This window comes from Tamandua tetradactyla, chromosome 4, assembly GCF_023851605.1.
Source record: "Tamandua tetradactyla isolate mTamTet1 chromosome 4, mTamTet1.pri, whole genome shotgun sequence".
In the NCBI taxonomy this organism is placed as follows: Eukaryota; Metazoa; Chordata; class Mammalia; order Pilosa; family Myrmecophagidae; genus Tamandua; species Tamandua tetradactyla.
In genome coordinates this window covers 94533442-94553355 of record NC_135330.1, presented here as the reverse complement: position 1 = coordinate 94553355, position 19914 = coordinate 94533442, and the positions used below count along the sequence as shown (strand labels likewise).

At 36.3% G+C, this 19914-nt stretch overlaps 1 protein-coding gene across 6 annotated transcripts in view; it reads left to right on the top strand.

The window, feature by feature from the left end:
- LOC143681186 (uncharacterized) overlaps positions 1-19914 on the top strand; it is a 236560-nt gene that overhangs the window by 168007 nt on the left and 48639 nt on the right. For 5 of the 6 annotated variants that reach the window (XR_013174448.1, XR_013174449.1, XM_077158003.1 and 2 more), the window contains one exon: positions 17684-17770. The exons of the other annotated variant lie outside the window; for it this stretch is intronic. Coding sequence is in view for 3 of the 5 variants with exons in the window: in XM_077158003.1 (XP_077014118.1) it covers positions 17684-17770 (87 nt within the window). In the remaining 2 variants the exon portion in view is untranslated. The remainder of the gene's footprint in view (positions 1-17683; positions 17771-19914) is intronic. 6 annotated transcript variants of the gene reach the window in all.

Sequence of the window (19914 nt, the reverse complement as noted above, 5' to 3'; positions counted from 1 at the left end):
TCAGACAAAAAGTCACTGAGAATTTGTGACCAAGAGACCAGCTCTGCAAGAAATACTAAAGGGAGCACTAGAGTCAGATACAAAAAGACAGAAGAGAGAGGTATGGAGAAGAGTGTAGAAAGAAGGAAAATCAGATATGATATATATAATACAAAAGGCAAAATGTTAGAGGAAAATATTATCCAAACAGTAATAACACTAAATGCTAATGGACTGAATTCCCCAATCAGAAGACATAGACTGGCAGAATGGATTAAAAAACAGGATCCTTCTATATGCTATCTACAGGAAACACATCTTAGACCCAAAGATAAACATAGGTTGAAAGTGAAAGGTTGGGAAAAGATATTTCATGCAAATAACAACCAGAAAAGAGCAGGAGTGGCTATACTAATATCCAACAAATTAGACTTCAAATGTAAAGCAGTTAAAAGAGAAAAAGAAGGACACTATATACTAATAAAAGGAACAATTAAACAAGAAGACATAACAATCATAAATATTTATGCACCGAACCAGAATGCCCCAAAATACGTGAGAAATACACTGCAAACACTGAAAAGGGAAATAGACGCAAATACCATAATAGGTGGAGACTTCAATTCACCACTCTCATCAGTGGACAGAACATCTAGACAGAAGATCAATAAAGAAATAGAGAATCTGAATATTACTGTGAATGAGCTAGACTTAACAGACATTTATAGGATATTACATCCCACAACAGCAGGATACACCTTTTTCTCAAGTGCTCATGGATCATTCTCACAGATAGACCATATGCTGGGTCACAAAGCAAGTCTTAACAAATTTAAAAAGATTGAAATCATACACAACACTTTCTCGGATCATAAAGGAATGAAGTTGGAAATCAATAATAGGCAGAGTGCCAGAAAATTCACAAATACGTGGAGGCTCAACAACACACTCTTAAACAACGAGTGGGTCAAAGAAGAAATTGCAAGAGAAATTAGTAAATACTTCGAGGCGAATGAAAACAAAAACACAACATATCAAAACTTATGGGACGCAGCAAAGGCAGTGCTAAGAGGGAAATTTATCGCCCTAAATGCCTATATCAGAAAAGAAGAAAAGGCAAAAATGCAGGAATTAACTGTCCACTTGGAAGAACTGGAGAAAGAACAGCAAGCTAATCCCAAAGCAAGCAAAAGGAAAGAAATAACAAAGATTAGAGCAGAAATAAATGAAATTGAAAACATGAAAACAATAGAGAAAATCAATAAGACCAGAAGTTGGTTCTATGAGAAAATCAATAAGATTGATGGGCCCTTAGCAAGATTGACAAAAGAAGAAGAGAGAGGATGCAAATAAATAAGATCAGAAATGGAAGAGCAGACATAACTACTGACCTCACAGAAATAAAGGAGGTAATAACAGGATACTATGAACAACTTTACGCTAATAAATAAAACAATTTAGATGAAATGGATGGGTTCCTGGAAAGACATGAACAACCAGCTTAGACTCTAGAAGAAATAGATGACCTCAACAAACCAACCACAAGTAAAGAAATTGAATTAGTCATTCAAAAGCTTCCTAAAAAGAAAAGTCCAGGACTAGACGGCTTCACATGTGAATTCTATCAAACATTCCAGAAAGAATTAGTACCAACTCTCCTCAAACTCTTCAAAAAAATCGAAGTGGAGGGAAAACTACCTAATTCATTCTATGAAGCCAACATCACCCTCATACCAAAACCAGGCAAAGATATTACAAAAAAAGAAAATTACAGGCCAATCTCTCTAATGAATATAGATGCAAAAATCCTCAATAAAATTCTAGCAAATCATATCCAACAACACATTAGAAGAATTATACATCATGACCAAGTAGGATTCATCCCAGGTATGCAAGGATGGTTCAACATAAGAAAATCAATTAATGTAATACACCATATCAACAAATCAAAGCAGAAAAATCACATGATCATCTCAATTGATGCAGAGAAGGCATTTGACAAGATTCAACATCCTTTCCTGTTGAAAACACTTCAAAAGATAGGAATACAAGGGAACTTCCTTAAAATGATAGAGGGAATATATGAAAAACCCACAGCTAATATCATCCTCAATGGGGAAAAATTGAAAACTTTCCCCCTAAGATCAGGAAGAAGACAAGGATGTCCACTATCACCACTATTATTCAACATTGTGTTGGAGCAATTAGACAAGAAAAAGAAATACAAGCATCAAAATTGGAAAGGAAGAAGTAAAATTATCACTGTTTGCAGATGATATGATACTGTACGTCTAAAACCCGGAAAAATCCACAACAAAACTACTAGAGCTAATAAATGAGTACAGTAAAGTAGCAGGCTACAAGATCAACATTCAAAAATCTGTAGCATTTCTATACACTAGTAATGAACAAGCTGAGTGGGAAATCAAGAAACGAATCCCATTTACAATTGCAACTAAAAGAATAAAATACCTAGGAATAAATTTAACTAAAGAGACAAAAAACCTATATAAAGAAAACTACAAAAAACTGTTAAAAGAAATCACAGAAGACCTAAATAGATGGAAGGGCATACCGTGTTCATGGATTGGAAGACTAAATATAGTTAAGATGTCAATCCTACCTAAATTGATCTACAGATTCAATGCAATACCAATCAAAATCCCAACAACTTATTTTTCAGAAATAGAAAAACCAATAAGCAAATTTATCTGGAAGGGCAGGGTGCCCCGAATTGCTAAAAACATCTTGAGGTAAAAAAACAAAGCTGGAGGTCTCGTGCTGCCTGACTTTAAGGCATATTATGAAGCCACAGTGGTCAAAACAGCATGGTATTGGCATAAAGATAGATATATCGACCAATGGAATCGAATAGAGTGCTCAGATATAGACCCTCTCATCTATGGACATTTGATCTTTGATAAGGCAGTCAAGCCAACTCACCTGGGACAGAACAGTCTCTTCAATAAATGGTGCCTAGAGAACTGGATATCCATATGCAAAAGAATGAAAGAAGACCCATCTCTCACACCCTATACAAAAGATAACTCAAAATGGATCAAAGATCTAAACATTAGGTCTAAGACCATAAAACAGTTAGAGGAAAATGTTGGGAGATATCTTATGGATCTTACAACTGGAGGCGGTTTTATGGACCTTAAACCTAAAGCAAGAGCACTGAAGAAGGAAAGAAATAAATGGGAGCTCCTCAAAATTAAACACTTTTGTGCATCAAAGAACTTCATCAAGAAAGTAGAAAGACAGCCTACACAATGGGAGACAATATTTGGAAACGACATATCAGATAAAGGTCTAGTATCCAGAATTTATAAAGAGATTGTTCAACTCAGCAGCAAAAAGACAACCAACCCAATTACAAAATGGGAAAAAGACTTGAACAGACACCTCTCAGAAGAGGAAATGCAAATGGCCAAAAGGCACATGAAGAGATGCTCAATGTCCCTGGCCATTAGAGAAATGCAAATCAAAACCACAATGAGATATCATCTCACACCCACCAGAATGTCCATTATCAACAAAACAGAAAATGACAGTTGCTGGAGAGGATGCGAAGAAAGAGGCACCCTTATTCACTGTTGGTGGGAATGTCAAATGATGCAACTACTGTGGAAGGCAGTTTGGCGGTTCCTCAAAAAGCTGAATATAGAATTGCCATACGACCCAGCAATACCATTGCTAGGTATCTACTCAAAGGACTTAAGGGCAAAGACACAAACGGACATTTGCACACCAATGTTTATAGCAGCGTTATTTACAATTGCAAAGAGATGGAAACAGCCAAAATGTCCATCAACAGAAGAGTGGCTAAACAAACTGTGGTATATACATATGATGGAATATTATGCAGCTTTAAGACAGGATAAACTTATGAAGCATGTAATAACATGGATGGACCTAGAGAACATTATGCTGAGTGAGTCTAGCCAAAAACTAAAGGACAAATACTGTATGGTCCCACTGATGTGAACCGACATTCGAGAATAAACTTGGAATATGTCATTGGTAACAGAGTCCAGCAGGAGTTAGAAACAGGGTAAGATAATGGGTAATTGGAGCTGAAGGGATACAGACTGTGCAACAGGACTAGATACAAAAACTCAAAAATGGACAGCACAATAATACCTAATTGTAAAGTGTTCTAGTTTGCTAGCTGCTGGAATGCAACACACCAGAGACGGATTGGATTTTAATAAAAGGGGATTTATTTTGTTGGTTCTTCACAGGAAAGGCAGCTAACTTTCCACTGAGGTTCTTTCTTACGTGGAAGGCACAGGATGGTCTCTGCTGGTCTTCTCTTCAGGCCCCTGGGTTCCAACAACTTTCCCTGGGGTAATTTCTTTCTCCATCTCCAAGGGTCCGGGCTGAGCTGCAAGTGCTGAGATGAGGAATGCCAAGCTGCTTAGCAGCGCTACGTTGCAATCTCTCATTTAAGCACCAGCCAATTAAGTCAAACGTCACTCATTGCAGTAGACACGCCTCTCAGCGGACTGCAGATGTAATTGGCAACAGATGAGGTTCACGTACCATTGGCTTATGTCCGCAGCAACAAGATTAGGTATGCTCACCTGGCCAAGTTGACAACTGAATCTAACGAACACATAAAGTAATCATGTTAAAACACTGAATGAAGCTGCATCTGAGCTAAATTTTTTTTTTTTGTCTGTCTGGATGCTTGTTTGTCTTTTTTTTTTTACTATTATTATTACTTTTATTTTTTTCTCTATGTTAACATTCTATATCTTTTTCTGTTGTGTTGCTAGTTCTTCTAAACCAATGCAAATCTAATAAGAAACGATGATCATGCATCTATGTGATGATGTTAAGAAATCATACCATTCTAAATGTTGGTTTGATTTCTTTTTTTCCATTAATTAATAAAAAAAATTATAGGTGGTATGGTAAGAATATTTTGGTATTGTCTTAGTTTACCAGGGGTGCTCTAACAAAACATCAAAAACTGAAGGATCTAAACAAAAGGAATTTCTTGGCTCACAATTTTGGAGACAAAAGTCTAAAATTAAGGTATCAGCCGGCCTTGCCTTCTCTGCAGTATGGAACATTCTGGTGGTGGCTTGATGTTAATCAATTTCTGCCTCTGTCACAAAAATGGTCTGTCTCTTCCTTGTACTACCATGCCCAAATTTCATTTTCTTATAAAATTCCAGTTGTGTTAGATGTTTTAGTTTGTGGATTTTTTGTTTTTGTTTTTGTTTTTGATTTTGTTTTGGTCTGCTTAATGGCAGGGTCACATTTCATTATTTTTCCAAATGAGTATCATGTTATTGCAGTGCCATTGGTTGAATTTGATTTTGTTTGTTTGCTTGGTTTTTGTTCATTTGTTTTGCTTGTTTGTTTGTTTTTTGGGAAGTGCATAGACCGGGAATTGAATCCTCATCTCCCATGTGGCAGACAAGTATTCTACCACTGAACTACCATTGCACCCCTGTTTTAGTTTGTTAATGCTACCAAAATGCAATATACCAGAAATACATTGGCTTTTATAAAGGAAATGTTTTAGGTTACAAGTTTACAGTTCTAAGGCCATAAAAATGTCCAAACTAAGGCATCCAGATAAAGCTCCCTTGACTTAAGAAAGGCCGATGGGTCTGAAACACTTCCATCACCTCAAATGGCTGGCATCTACTGATCCTTTGGTACCAGGTTTGAAACAGTTTCACTGGGGGCATTTTCTTTCTGCATCTCCAAAAGTCTCTCTGTGTATCAGCTCTGAAGCTTTCTCCAAAATTGTTCCCTCTTAAAGGACTCCAGTAAGCAACTCCACCTTGAATAGATGGATACATTTTCGTGGAAACAACCTAATAAAAGTTCCTACCCGCAGTTGGAAGGGTCACACCTCTGTGGAAATAACTTAATCAGAAAGCTGCCACCCAGTGATATTGAATGAGGATTAAAGAGCATGGCTTTTCTGGGGTACATGATAGTTTCAAATGGCGCACCAGGTATATTAAGACCCACCCTGATTGAATTTGGCCTCATCTTAATAGGATCTTCAAAAATCCTATTTATAAGTGAGTTTTTGCCTAAAGACTGGGAGGTAGAGCCTGGAAATATTTTTGTAGCAGACATGATAATAATCTACAACAGATATGTTTGTTAAAAATGTTTCACAAAAATAGGTTCCCAAATAGTTTAGTGTTAAAAAGAAATTAAAAATTTAAAATAACCAATGGGCTATGAACCATTCCTGTTACAATTAACTTGGCTATTTTATGTTTATAGAACTCCATTCTTTTTCAGGGAGATGAGGAGGGAAAATGATAATTTTTCATAATTATATGAGTTAATGATTTATGTCCCTTTATATTACTGAATATAGTAGGTTGATAAATAAAAAATCACTTTACATCTCTCTAAGCACTAAAATTAGAAGATATTAATTAAAAGGTTTCTGTGTGGGTGGCATTAAAAAAGGTTCTTCCTTATTTGTAAAAATGTAACTCTAATGAAAGGTATATCTCCTATGTATCTTCAGATCCTGTGTTCCAACTTACAACTTCAAGAAATAAGTAGAATTTATCATCATTCTATCTTATGATAAATTCTAGTCTTGTTTTGTAATAGGGTTCATTTTTACTCTGATTCTAAGAACTATATGAATCTGCTATATAACCATTAGGAGGTAAGGGAAAATAAATGAGATAAAAAGGTAAGGGCCCTAAAAATTTTTGCTAAATATAAAATGTGATGGGATAGTATGTGGTCTAAGGGTTTGCACCTTGGTTTGTAGGAATGATCCTGTGAGGAATCAATTCTTCCTTGCAGTACTGACCCCTCCTCTGGTTTTGGGAATGACATTGAATCTCTATCTTCCTTGATTTTGTTTTCTCATCTACAAAGTTGAGAAAACATTTTAATACCAGACAACAGACCCACACATCCCATAGGTATTTGGTAAATATTGAGTGGTGACCCCTTTCCCACAATGGTGATCCTGTGAATATCAAGGCGGGTGAAACAGTTGAACTCATGAGAACACAGATATGTCATTTATGTAAGTGCCAAGGTTTGTGAGGAACTTCTCCTTGAGAGAAGGCCATGTAAGAAAGCCATGGAGATGGTTCATTGGGTTTTAACACCTTAATGTACGAGAAATAATCAAATTCATCAGTTGATCTCCCTTTGCTTTAGTCATTTCACCAGTGAGATGGGATTAGCGATATTTATTCCTTGCAATTTACAGCATACCAACATACAATAAAGCAAGTTCCAAATTTCTCACTCCACAAGTGCTTCTCTCCAAGATGAAAAATAATAGTAGTGTGCACCTTTAAGTCAGGCTGTGTGATGATTTTTTATGAACTAATTTATTAGTTACAAAAGCCTTATGAGATTTGGGTGTTATTATTATTCCCTTTTTTATAGGTAGGGAAACTGAAGTTAGGGAAATTGTGGCTCATCCCTGATATGACACAAATAGTACTAGTTAACCAGAAGTGACCCTGGGCAGTCAGCCTCAGAGCCTGCTTCACCTAACTGTGTCATATATGGCCTCCACTAGAATCCCTTGATCCCAGTAATATGAAATGACAGTTATACAGTGCTACAGAAAGTACAAGAAATCTTTTTAATGTAACAACATTTAGATATTTTGACAATACCAACAGTTTCCTTCTCAGGGAAACCTAGTCCTTTATGAACTAGAAATATACTTAAGTTGTTCAGGAATTTGTGAGAAAAGAGGTCAGTGTTAATACAAAATGAATCTGGAATGAGCAAACATGACTAAGAGTTATCACAGGTGATGTGATCAAAGTCTCTGGCAATAAGAAAAGATTGTTTTATGTTTGATACAGATAGAGTCATAGTTAAAAACAGAGGGAGAGAGAAAAAAATAGTTTATGATGGCCAACTGATGTAGTCCCAGGAAAACTCATAGGATTTTTTTTGTTTTCAGGAGAGGATTAATGTCATGTCTAGTTTTCTATTTATGCTCCCTAAACAATTCCAGGTGAAAGACATTATTTGATAGAACAAGCATATGGAATGAAGAGTAGAGGAGACGCTTAGGTCCATTATGCAGTTTCGTCCACTTCAACCTGTTTTCCCCAGAGACTTCCCAAATTATGCTTGAAATAATTTGTGTTTCCCCAGGTCTTGCAAACAAGAGCTTGTCCCACAATCATGTACCCATGCTAGCATCATGCCTAATATAGAGCAGAACCTCAGTAATTCTTTCTGACCAGTTGGTTACTGGCTGGCTGGTTGGCTGGTTGGCTGGCTGGCTAGTTGGTTGGATGGATGGAAGGATGGATAGATGGATGGAAGGATGGAGGATGGATGGATGGATGATAGGATAACCTGAGGCCTCCCCAGATCTGCATCACATCCTGACTCAGGTACTGGGGACTGGATTGGGACCAGAATGCCATTGTGCATTTGGGCACAAGGGAATGAAGTGTGCAGTGTGAAGAGTTTGTTTCAGTTCATCTCACACCTCATGATCTCATGTTTTTCAAGGTGGAACTGGCATAGCCATGTTATTTCTTACTACCTGCCTTTCCCAGTATTTCATATCAGAGTTTGGGTGTGTATGTATGTACATGTGTGTGTGAATATGTTATGTATGTATGCATGTATATGTGTGTATATGTATGTAAAATACATATGCAGAAAGAAGTATTAGGTAATAAAATTAAAAGGTCAAAATAAAGTTAACATCTAAATCAATGGGCATTGCAAAGTTTAATTGTATTTGGAATTTATTATGAAAAAATAGAATGCTGAAGAAGCAATTGAGTAGTTAAAAGAAAAGAGAGGTACTTTTAAATACTTAAAATGCATGGTCACAAAAAAAATCTCTTTACATTTTGGGATGAAAGCTTTGTTTTTTCACAAAATTTCATTAGCGACTTCAAATGAAGAAATCTGAAAGCCACAGTTATGTTGGTATAACCAGTTCATTGTGAGGAATGGTTTCCGTAATGAGAATAGTGGCTAAGAATTTGAGTTAGGAAATTCTGCAGATTTGGAGAGAGGGTATTAAAACATCATTATTTCAAGCTTTCCAAGAAGGGAAGACATAGTGAAAACTTTCCTGTAAAGTACTTGGTCAAGCATAACTAGATAGAGTCAAAATATAACCAAGTTTTAAACAGTGGAACAATTCTGTTTGGATTGACCCAAAGCAATCATTAAAAACAAACAAACAAAAAACCAAAGTGAATTTTAAAAAAAGCAAAATCCTCAGTAATCACAGAAGCGTTGACTGGATTTTCTTTTCCTTGAGCCTTGAACAAAATGGCCTGTGGTCACTATTTGAGGATGTTCTACTTCTAAGTGTACAGCTACCCTGCATTGTTTGGAATATATCTGGTGTCTGTGGCCACAGTGTGACTTTCCTTCTCAGCATCTTCCAAGCAGTAATCAGAGTCCATGGGAAGCCCTGAGCTGGCTTGCAGGAATGCTGCATTGCACATCCCAGCTCTGGACCTCAGTTTTAGCATCCCTCAAATGAAGGATTCATTTACTTATCTTCTAATGTTTCACCAAGGGTTATAGATTATTTTTTAGGGAAGGAATCTTTAAAAAAAATTTTTTAATAGAGTGGTTGTTGCAAAGCTCAAAATCATTTCTGAAACAATTACTTCCAGGATGATTCACCTAGCTAAAATGACTGTGCTTAATATCAAAAAAATAAATAAAAGTCTCATGGCAAATGTGCACTCCAAATGTATAAAGAGCTACAAGGCATCATTAAATTGTAAGATATATTTTTGTAGTCTTGTTACTTGTTTTAAATCACTGATAAATTACACAGCATATTAATATTCAAAAGTTTTTGAAAGAGATATTGCAATACTAAAGGCAATCATAGTACCATCAGGGAGCAATATCGATAGGAATATGACCCCTTGTAGTAACTTTCTGTAATATGATTTCTTGATAATTTCAACAAAGGAAAGAGTCACCATTTGAGCATTTTTATGTATCTGAAATTAATATAATTTTGTTTTCAGAAAGCAGCCAAAGACTGAACACTTTATTTGCTACATTAAATTTTTTTTCTGATTATGTTCTGACTTCTTCCTCACTTGGTCTATTATTGTTGTTAGTTTTCAATGAAAGATTATTACATTATATTATTTTTGTTTGATGTTTTACAAACAAGAATTGAAAAAATTAACTAAAAATCATGTATCAGCTTTATTTAACAAGTTCAGTTCAATATGTTAAAGTAATTCAAAGGATTGTACCAGCTGTAAAATTTCCATGATCCTTTCCCTTACCTGGATGGCATGTGAATCCATATTCACAAAAGTTTGGAATTAAAACTGGCTCAACAGTCTCACTTTGCAAGTGAAAAGTATCTTGGCACAGGCAAATGAAATCCCTTTTCCAAGGTTACACAACCAGCCCCTGACAGTGAGATGTGGTTCCTGACATGTAATCTTTTTACTACATCAGTCAATGAGAGTATCATTATTTGAACTTGGTATTCAAACAGTACATTGGATTTTCTCTTATTAGAATGTTAATTGTGCAGAGCATAAATAAGTTTAAATTTGACCTAATTTCCTTTTGGCCACTAATATTCTTTTTTATGTTTTTAATCATTTTTGAAAGGGCATATTTTAACCACAGATTCTACATACAAGCTCTTCTTGTATCTGAAAGTTTGCCTTTATTCCATTCACTTGGCACTGCAGATATACCTGTCATCACAGAAACAGGTCCACATTTAATCACTCATGCATGTGAAGACTGGTTATTCTCCCCACATCCAGTTTTCCAGGTCCTAAAGATAAATGCATAAATCAAATGAACTGAAAACTCCATAAATGAAAATAATTGCATTAGAAAACAATATACAAGTTTTTTCAAATCATTCAACAAAATAAACGGCGATAGTTACTAAACAATGCTCTATAAATAACTGTACTTCTGATATCAAAGTCATAATGCACTAGCAGTTCCCAGCCCCTTGCCCCTCAGTGACTCCTTCAAGAGCTGGGCAGCCACACTGAGGCAGGAGCACTTCAAGATGTGTGTTTATCTCCTTCTCCAGATGGAGAGAGCCTCCTTGGGAGCAGGCCCAGGTGAAGGTCACACCAAGTCTGCCCTCCTTCATTTTTGGATAAAAAACAGCAAAGATTAGTCTCATTAAGCTTCTCATTTATAGCTGGAGTGGGGTATGAGGAAGGCAGATTTTTCCCAGGAAGTATTCTTTGGAATGTTATTTCTATGAACAAGATGCTCTATAATCAATTAACTTTGGGGAAAATAGCTCATTCTTTTCCTTTTTTGAATGTTCACATTGGAAACAAAATGCAAACATTTTAAAAAGCCTTAGAGGGGGAATTTGTTTAATATCCTTTAATTCAGCATTTCCCAAACAAACCCATCTTCAAATATTACCTAATCACATCTTGGACCTCACTGTGGAAATATGATTAGACATCATCCACCTCAATGAGTGTCTGTCCTTGAAAGAGTGTGGGTTAGGACATGAATTTGTTTGTTTCTTCTATTGGTCTCTATCTCTACAAGTTTCTCATAATGTGAGCTGGATATGAGTTTAAACACCAACACTGTATAAGTATGTGCTATATATTATTTTTCATTATATGTTCTATTTCACTTTATCACTATACATTACACATTTAAAAATACACATCACTGTAATGGCTTGTTTAGCGAAATCCACATTTATGAGTGATTTAAGGGATTTTTAGAGGATAATTTTGACTTGGAGGATTTTTTCCTGTTTCAGAGATGTATGAGCCAGCTAAGGTATTATATTGCAGAACGTGTTTGATAGAGCAACAGTGGAAACTCAGAGTAGGGAGGGGTGGTGGAGAAGTAGGGAAGATTTTACAGATCTTGAAGGATGTATTGGCATTTTCCAGGGAGCACAGGCACAGAGGCAAGGCTTAGTATAACAGTTCAAAAAACTGGTAAAAATCACAGTGTCCTTGAAGGGAGGTGGAAGGGGGTCCTGGTGAAGCGGGTGGTCCAGGTCAGCTCATGCTATGCTGAGGAACGTGGCTCTCCCCTTGTAAGGCTGTGCTTCTTCAACTGGGTGGTACATCAGACTCAGCAGGGAACCCTTTTAAAATAGATCTCCTGTGCCTGGGAGATTCTGATTTATTAGGTGCCTCACAGAGTTCAAGAAGGTAAATTTTGAGAAAAGTACTCAGGAGATTCTACTGTACACTCCAAGTTGAGAAAACTTTGGGTACCATAGTAGGGTTTCAAGCAGAAGGGTGTTGTGATGATCTAAAGGCTTTGAGGAGGAGGGTTTAAGAAAATTGATCCCAAAGACAGGGAAACCCATTAAGAGGCTCTTGTTCAGTTTGGGAAAAGCAGTAACAAGCAGGGAAACCAAGGTTGAAATATGGGAGGGGAAAGATGAATGGATGCAACAGATGACACCCGGCATTGGTCTGCAGCATTTGGTGACTGACTAAATATAGGTGTGGAGGGAGGAAAGACTCCAATTTTCTGGCATTTTGATGCCAACAACCAAGGCAGGAAACTCTGAAGGGGAAATGTTGAGCTCTCGTTGGTTCCTCACTCTTCCCCTTGGACCTGCAACTTGGCTTCCTGTGGTCCGTCCAACATACTACCACCACACAGCACTGTCATCTTCTTCTATGACTTTGCAGCCATTGGATCTTCTATGCAACTCAGTACCTGCCTGTTGGAAAGGGTAGCTGAGAGGCCCTGGTCTATTAGAAGACTTGTCCTAGGACCAAGGAGGCATTTGGGGAAATCCTACTTCCTGTAGGAGTAATCATACAGGAAGACATAGGGAAGGGCTTTTGTAGGAGAATTCACAGAACACCCTGCACTCTGAGTCTAGTTGGGGCTATGATTTGTCACTTCTACACCCCATACACAGGGACATTGGGGTAGGAGGGTAGAGGATAGGCCCCCTAGCCCAGGGCTTGGTGGACTCCCTAAGACAGAAGGATGGATCAGATGGGCTGGTGGAAGAAGGCACTGTCCACTGTGAGGTGACCTCAGAATAGTGTGATGAGCTATGACAAGGAGCAGAGAAGACTGTGGGGCACAGGCCTTGAGAAAGAGCTCTCAGTCCATCCAGTGGAAACAGCTGGTGATAAGGTCCAGATTTTTTGTGACTTTTAGAACATTATTTGATATCTCCTAAAATGAGAATAACAAAACCTTCTTTGAACCAGTAACAATAGGTCTGGATGAAGAATATAATATGGGTCCCCTTGTGCTGCCAGCATCCCCGTCTGATCAATACACAAACCTTTTTCACATTGTCATAATTCATGCCCACAAAGTCTAGTAGTCTGTGAAGCAATCAATTTATGTGAAACAGTCTTGGGAAAAAATTGAAAAAGCCTGTACTAGTGGGTAAACTTGACAAGTGGAGTGGTCTATTGGTATTTTGTTTGCAAACTGTTGTTTATGTTTACTCAGCCATGTGTAGTTAGTTTTGTGCAACATTTAGCCAACTAGGGTTATGAGGGATGAACTTTGCTGCAGAACTGACAGACTGCTTTCTGATTGTCATTTTCCTGGACTGTAGGAGCAGCTTGTAAAATTGATTCTAGATGGTGGTATGGGGTGCCTCCATTGGTGTCTCCCAAACTAAAGCCAAATAAGCTTAGTTGTTGCTATGGCAACTGACCCCACCACCATCACACACACATGGCCTAGGAGAATTGTAATTGTAATTTTTCTCATATAAGAGTCTGAGAATTCCAATAGCTATGACACCATTTATTCCTGTTAAAGTTCATTTATTCTAAAAGATGATTGACTTTTTTCATGGATCTATTAAAAATTTTCTGTTTCCCAATGAGGAAGTACTGGAAAAGAGTATAAATAGATGGACTTTCACATGCATGTTTTTCTACCTATTCTGTTTTCCTGGATGCCTAGCAGAGAAGTGTTATCCTATCTACCCTGTCCTGTCTGAAGCAGCCCCAACAGTGAGAAGCAAAAGGGCAAAGAGTACAAAGAAGACCATGCTTTGGGAAAGGATGCTTTTGTTGTTTCTGCATATGTTTCTGATGCATGCATAGGCAAACATATCAGATTCTGCCATTGTAGGTAGGTCACCTGGCTGTGTCATCAAAATGTAGCACATTTCTGTAAATGTTATTCTGTTTAAAAAAAGGTCCTATGCTATCAAAAGCTGAGTTGACTAAGGGAAGATTCTCACTAGCAGTGTCTTTGTTTAATATAACATACTTGGCTTCTGTCAGGAAGACTCTCAAAGCCAGGGGAGATTGTGATCTGCCCAGTTAGACATATGAAATATTGTGTATACCTGAAGACTTTAAAATTATTTTTATGAGCAATGTCTATTATAACTGTTTCTGTTCACTGACCTACCAATGACATGACAGAATTCTTGCACATCACCCCACCCCCTTCTTTCTGAGCAATCATGGTGGGCCATGAGAAAAATAAGGCACATTGGAGAGAAAATAGGTGATTATTACAAAAGACAGGCTCATTTCTTCAGCTGTCAGAATTAGCTATGAAAATTAAGATTGAGAACATCTGTTTTAATTATGTATGTAGCACAGTCTGTTCTGTTGTTTCACAGTTTCTCTCAGATAAGAAAAAAAAAAGAAAGATAAAAAGGATACCTGTTAGTCTCTCACAGTTTTCTCCTGGAGCTAGGTCTAATTTGCTTTTAGCTATAATAAGCATCCATTGATATTAAATAATGCCCTTATTTGCAAATATTATGCAAGATTTTTACAATTTCTTTTGCAAACCCTGTATAGTAAGATTGAAGAGGACAGGCTAAATGTGATAAACATAAACTTCAAAATACAGATAGATGACTGTCAAAGTGCATTAGCAGTGTGTTTAATTAGGCATTGAAGCTTTAATTTTCTGACCCAGTTGTGAAAACCGTAGTAATGCAAACTGACACCAAGAAAGCTGCTGGGAACAGCAAAGGAAAGAAAAGTGAACTAATTAGAAACAAATCCTGGCTGATCAGGCAGCTGAAATTTTGAAATGTTTACCATTCACCATTTGTCTCCTGAGTTCAAGACACTATAGAAAATGTACCCATAAAGCAGCAAGGAACTTTGCAACTGCCACTGAAGCTGTTGTCTTTCCCCTCCTCCTCTCCCTCCCTCCACCTCTCCCTCTCCCCTCCCTGTTCCCATGTTGTGAATCAAACCCATTTTCTTGGACATTTCTTAGAGGGGACCCACCAAGACATCATGTCTATCCTTAATAAATTCACAGTCAAATATGACTCAGTTCACTTTCTGTTCTTGCAGAACATGCTATTCATTTTATCAAGACTTGACTAGAGTATGAATAAATTTAATAAAATAATTCCCCATTCCCCCTATCAAAAAAGAAAGACCTTATTGAAAGATCAGATTAATTTGATGATTTATATTTAAATTGAGATTAGAAAGCAGACTGTGTAAAGTTGATTCTAACAAAATGTGTTTTAGAAAATATTTTCAAATACATATGAATACATTTGATAGGCTAATAGTAAATATACTTTTATTGTATAACAATTGTATTTTAATGTCATTAATTTTAATATTCTATTTCTAAATCCTTTTTCTTTTCTATAGAGATAATCTATGAATACTGCTAATTTTGCTTCTTGCTTTCTTATTCATATATTTTGTACTCCATTTTCATCCTTATTACTCTGGTCAGAACCTCTAGTTAAATGTTGAAAGAAGTGATGTAGTGGATAATCCTGAGTTTTTCTCAAACCCGAAGTAAAACTTTTTTTTAAGATAACAACATACAAATATAAACATTCTTACCATTGTCAAAGGAAAACTTTTAATGTTTTATCATAAAGTATGATGATTGTTCTTAATTCCCTTAGCCAGATGCAGAAAGTTCTCTTCTACCTCTGGTTTGCTAGGATTTTTAATTTTTTTTTTAGTGAGTAAATATTGAATTATATCAAATTCTTTTCCTGTATTTTTTCAGATGATCATGTGACTTTTCAACTTTAATTTGCTAACTGGTAAATGAATTACTTGATTTTCTAATGATAAACCATATTAGTCATAATGTTTTATCCTTTATATATTATATTTGGAATTTTTTGCATATATGTTTGTGAGTGAGCTTGGTCAGGAATATTTCCTTTTTTTACAGTTCCCTTGTGAAATTTTGGTGTTAAGGTATAGGCATCAAAGGATTAAGAATAAATTTTTTATACTCTGGATTAAGTTATGTAATATTGAAACAGTTTCTGAAGTGTAAGAAGATTTAAACTACTGATACCATTTATTAAATATTTTTAGTAATGTTCAAGTTTTCTAATTCTTCTTGTGTCATTTTTAGTAAATAATATTTTCAGGCCACATGTCCATTTTATATAAATTTATATGAATTGGCAAAATTTCTCTGGTCTGTGGAAGTGCAGAAGCACTAAAATGTTTTGAGCAGAGAAATGGTACAGGGATGTTATGGGATGTTCAAGATGAGTTGAACAAGAATGTAAAAACATCACTCTTCATTTGTCAGTTGTTTAATTAGCAACATACAAAATCATTATTGAAGTGGCCATTTTCAGTTCCATCAAGAACTAAATCCATGAAGAAAATTATTGAATCTTTTGCTCAACTCTGTCAACTCTGTAGAAGATAAAATTTTTCCAAGTGACAAGTTGGTTTAATAAATGGTCATTTTCACTTTAAAGGAAACTTCCATTGGTTTCTATATCCACTTGTATTTTTGGCAGAATAGTGCACCCCTGGGCGTTGGAGCTCTAACCTCTGAATTCTCTGAGTGGGCCTTAAATGTTCTCATCAATTGAAAACTCATGCAAAATTCCAGATTTTTAGTTAGTTGTTTGTAGAGTCAAATTACTTGTAATATCATGGACATTCATTTTTATGTACCCCTTGGTAGCTGGAAGGTTAGGTGCCCTTCCACTCCTTCGCCTAGGGCCTGGAGTAGATGTGCTGGAGAAACAGAGTTGAGAGAAAGGAGAAGAGTGTGGCTGATGGATCTAGAGACCATGGGTGCTATGGAGAACAGGGAACTCCAGAACCACTTACACGTAAGCAGAGAAGAGCCAGAACTTGGGATCTGTGACCTGCTAAATGCTCCTTGTTTTCAGATTAACTACTTGGATAACTATTTTCTGACCCGGGGGCTTTTGATGAGCCTTTCCCATTGCCCTAAAATGTTGCTACTGGCTAGAGTTTCTCTCCATCTTGGGTTCCCCAAATAGAACAGATTCTCAACTTCCCTTCCCCCTTTTGAGAATGTATGAGGACTTTCAGTCCAAGTAATAAAAGAAAGCTGACTGGCAATAAAAAGTGTCCTTATTATGTTTCTGCCCCATCCTTTCAACACCATACCAACTGCACCTTACTCTTTTTCTCTCTCCTGTCATTTCTTCTCCCCTCCTCTTATTACCACTTCAAAATGTTAGAGAAAAAAGTTCCGATAACACTACTTAGGGTACAAAGTGGACTGAACTGTGATTTCTGCATGCATGTCAGGGGGTGATCTAAACTCAGCTCTTAAATACATGTGCTTATTACCAGATGCCTGGAGCTTCTGAGCTCTGGTCCCTGGTAAAGAGGGTGATTCCTGGACAGAAGGATCTGGGATGGAAACTGGAGAAGTTGTTGAGTGAATCTGCTCTGGGGTCAAGAAACTATGGGTTTTCTAAGGAGAGGGTCAAAGAAATTCTAGAGCATATTCCTCTCCTTGTCCCCTGCAGATTTTGTTTGTTGTCATCTCTGGGCTGAGGCAGAAAGGAGGAATAAATTGTCCCTGGACAGTAAGAACTACAGGGAGAGAAAAGAAGGTAAAATTCCCATGATCTTCCCTATGTGGAAATCCTTTATGCCTACTCCACCCATTTATTTTTATTTAGATCACTAATAGAATTTCATATTTTGAGTTTGTGTAAGTTTTAATTATTTTCAAAATACTTTCACATATTTTATTTTGACCTGATGTCTTTTGGGTAAGGTAGGCAGTGGAGGTCTTATAAGCCTCATTTGATTGATGAAGAAAAACAATGTAGAAAGATAAAATTGTCAAAGGTTACACAGAGAGTGTATGTGGCAGTTCTGGGACTGAAATTAAATTATTCATTTACTCTTTTCCTTCATATTAAATATTCTTCCTTGTACAATTGACACTGACTCAGGATTAACAAAAATGCAGTGATGTGAATAAGTTTAAATGTCTTATGTTTCAGGAAAACAAAAGCAGCATCTGAGCTATGAACTAGTTTAGATAACTTTAGTTTAAAGCAGAATTGTCTTTTCCTTGGGTATTTCTTCTGTGACATTGGAAAAGTCCATGTTTTCTAAAAATCAACCATAAATAATTTGTGTATTTGAATTATTTGGAAGAATTTTCACAGACTAGGATAAAAGAGCTGAAACCTCAGCTAATTTTTCCTATTAGATTTGAATAGCAAACTTCAGATGTACGAATTGCTGGAAAGAAAATTATTTCAGTCCTAATACTTAAGGAGCCTATTTCTTCTGTAATTTAATTAGAACAGGCCAAGTTACTATAAATAACATTACTTACTGATTTTAAACAAGTTGTTCTTCTTTGGACTAAGTCCCATGAAATGGAGATGGAGAATAAATTTTGTTCTCCAGAGGATAATTATCTAGGTTTATCTCTGTACTTGCTCATCGTTCTTCTTCCATTTTGACATCTTGCTGCTCATTAGTGTCCCACCAAAGGTTGAAAAAAGAAAATAGTGTGAAAGAGATAAATCTTTGAGAGCTCCACTTGTACCTGCTTTGACTGCTCTCGAGAAAAATGTCATTGGCCAAGTGTTACCTGAAGCATATACCAAAATAAAACATGGAAGTATTTGAATTTGGGGCTATGCCTGTCCCAAGTTATCAAGAAGTTTGGAAGTTATTTTCTAAGCAAAACAAAATTCTTGTCTTCTGAGAAACCATCTCAACCTCTATTTAAATCTATGTTTATCATTTTTATCAGTTGTATAAATTTCTTTTGAATAGCTTCCTTGTTTTCTAGTGGTTTGCTTATAATCTGATTGCTTAACTCGAGGTAAATTATAGCTAATCGAGAAAAAAAATTACTAATACTAACTAAAACAACTGAATTTTACTTATTGAGCCATATAACTAAAATGTCATTTCCCCATTGCATTACATTACAGGACAAATACGAATTTTCACTGTGAAAAGTACTTTTTCCTCAATGGATTTTACTGCCCAGTTGAAAGATTTTTTTAGTTCAACTATATCTGTGACATAATTTTGCTAACTTGCATGGTTGTCTATATCACTCATTTTAAGAATTTGTAAAAATATAGAAAAGGCAAAGATATCACTTATGTTTCTATACTTCATAATTAATAACTTAATACTTTGTGATATTTGCATCCAGTCTTTTTTCCCCATGAAATGAAATATTCTAGATAAAATTAGAGACCCTTGGGCTATAAATCCAGTATTCTTTCACTCCCTTTTTAATCCTCTTATATAAATATGTGTGTACCCATAAGCAAAATATGGTATATTTTTATTTACATAAATGAAATTATACTCTAAATTTTACTCTGTAACTTGCTGTTTAAACTCAATGTTACATTTGAGAACAATCCTAGGAAATATATGTGTGTGTGTGTGTGTGTGTGTGTGTGTGTGTCTGTTTGAATGAGTGTTCATTCCTTTTAATAGAAACCCTGGAGCAGCAATATTTAGGAATCCAACAAGCAGTGCTTCCCCCAGAAAACTGGCAAGAGCAAGGTCACTGAGACCGAAGGTATCACTATCAAAGCAGGGCACAACCCTGCTGGGAGTGGAATGCTGGGTGAGGCCACAAAGTTAGCAACAATGTAGAAATGAATTTACTGGAGATTCAAAGATTTCTGCCAAGCCCACTCATTATTTAGGAATCAGTAGCTGATGCTAAGAAAAGAATGTACATCTACAGTGTGAGTTAATCCTT